Source organism: Cebus imitator, unplaced genomic scaffold (assembly GCF_001604975.1).
Source record: "Cebus imitator isolate Cc_AM_T3 unplaced genomic scaffold, Cebus_imitator-1.0 Scaffold87, whole genome shotgun sequence".
In the NCBI taxonomy this organism is placed as follows: domain Eukaryota; kingdom Metazoa; phylum Chordata; class Mammalia; order Primates; family Cebidae; genus Cebus; species Cebus imitator.
In genome coordinates, this window is record NW_016107402.1 from 6492818 (window position 1) to 6494803 (window position 1986).

Sequence of the window (1986 nt, forward strand, 5' to 3'; positions counted from 1 at the left end):
TAAAAAAAAAAAAAGAAACAAATTTAACAAACCTGAGTTTAAATCCCTATTCCTCACCTCTTAGTATGTCCTTGGGAAAGTCAGTTAGCCTTTTAGAGGCCCATATGCTTATATTGAACACTTAGGAAACAATAAATAAATAAATAAATAAATTTAAAAAACACCTATATTTGTCGAGGTGCCTCATGCTTATAATCCCAGCACTTCGGGAGGCCGAGGTGGGTGGATCACTTGAGGTCAGGAGTTTGAGTATAGCCTGGCCAACATGGTGAAACCCTGTCTCCACCAAAAATACAAAAGTTATCTGGGCCTGGTGGTATGTGGTGTATGGCTGTAATCTCAGCTCTTGGAAGGGCAAGCCAGGATAATTCTTGAAACCTAGAGGCGGAGGTTGCAGTGAACCGAGATCGTGCCACTGCACTCCAGCCAGGGTGACAGAGTGAGACTCCATCTCACAAAAAATAAAATAAACAAACAAAAATGCACATACACACCTAGGAAACAATCACTGCCTCACAGGATTGTTGTAAGAACTAAATAAGATTTAAGTATGTAAAAGTATATAGAATAGTGTCTGGCATACTGTGGGAGCTTGGGAAGAGATAGCTGTTCAGCCAAACTTCTTCCAGAGGATTCTTAATACCAGAAAGATTGTGAAGTGTTAGTCCCTCAGAGGAACCAGGAGACTAGAGATTTTGAATTTAAGCTTTGGGGAAGAGTTGTTCGATAAATAACTGATTTTTTTTTCTGTTTTCAGATGCAGGCACTATAGAAGCAAATGAGGATATGGAAATTGCTTACCCCATAACTTGTGGGGAGAGCAAAGCCATCCTCCTCTGGAAGAAGTTTGTGTGTCCGGGAATAAACGTGAAGTGCGTCAAGGTAATCATCTTCTCTATGCTGAAGACAATTTTGAGACTCCTTGTTTTTAAAGGGCGTGATTTCAGTGCCTCCTTTTTCTCTTCTACTGTATCAGGGTTGTGTGTGTGTGTGTGTGTGTGTGTGTGTGTGTTGGGGGGGCTATTGTTCTAATGTGTCACAATAGAAAAAATAAGAACTTTGGGTTAGGTGTGGTGGTTCATACCAGTAATCCTAACACTTTAAGAGACCAAGGTGGTGGGAAGATCACTTGAGCCCGGAAGCTCAGGACCAACCTGGGCAACATATTGAGACATTGTTCTCTCTCTCTCTTTTTTTTTTTTTTTTTTTAAAAGACAGTGACTTCATGTGTTGCCCAGGGTGGAGTGCAGTGACATGATCTTGGGTCACTACAGCCTCAACCTCCTGGGTTCAGGTGATTCTCCCACCTCAGCCTCCTGTGTAGCTGGGACTACAGGCGTGCACCATTGTGCCTGGCTAATTTTTTGTAGAGATGAGGTTTTCATGTGTTGCCTGGGCTGGAAAATGTTGCATCTTAAAAAAAAAAAAAATTGGCCAGGTGAGGTGGCTCATGCTGGTAATCCCAGCACTTAGGGAGGTTGCAGTGGGTGAATCACCTGAGGTCAAGAGTTCAATACCAGCCTGGGTAACATGGTGAAACTCCATCTCTACTAAAAACACAAAATTTAGCCAGTCATGGTGTCAGGTGCCTGTAGTCCCAGCTACTCTAGAGGCTGAGGTGTGAGAATCGCTTGAACCCAGGAGGTGGAGGTTGCAGTGAGCTAAGGTTGCGCTGTTGCACTCCAGTCTGGGTGACAGAGTGAGACTCTGTCTCGATAAAAAGAAAGGAAAAGAAAAGAATTATTAGATTGACTTGCCCAAAAAAAAAAAATTGATAAAAATATAATTGCAGGCCGGGTACAGTGGCTCATGCCTATAATCTGAGTACTTTGGGAGGCCGAGACGGGTGGATCATGAGGTTAGGAGTTCAAGACCAGACCAGCCTGGCCAAGATGGTGAAACCCTGTCTCTACTAAAAATACAAAAAAATTAACGAGGCGTGGTGGCGGGCACCTGTAATCCCAGCTACTTGGGAGGCTGAGGCAG

General features: G+C 43.4%; 1 protein-coding gene across 1 annotated transcript in view; it reads left to right on the forward strand.

Annotated features, from left to right (window-relative positions):
• The window catches only part of GMEB1 (glucocorticoid modulatory element binding protein 1), a 49901-nt gene that overhangs the window by 19859 nt on the left and 28056 nt on the right, over positions 1-1986 (forward strand). The window contains exon 4 of the mRNA XM_017534479.2: positions 758-882. Within this exon, the coding sequence (XP_017389968.1) occupies positions 758-882 (125 nt within the window). The remainder of the gene's footprint in view (positions 1-757; positions 883-1986) is intronic.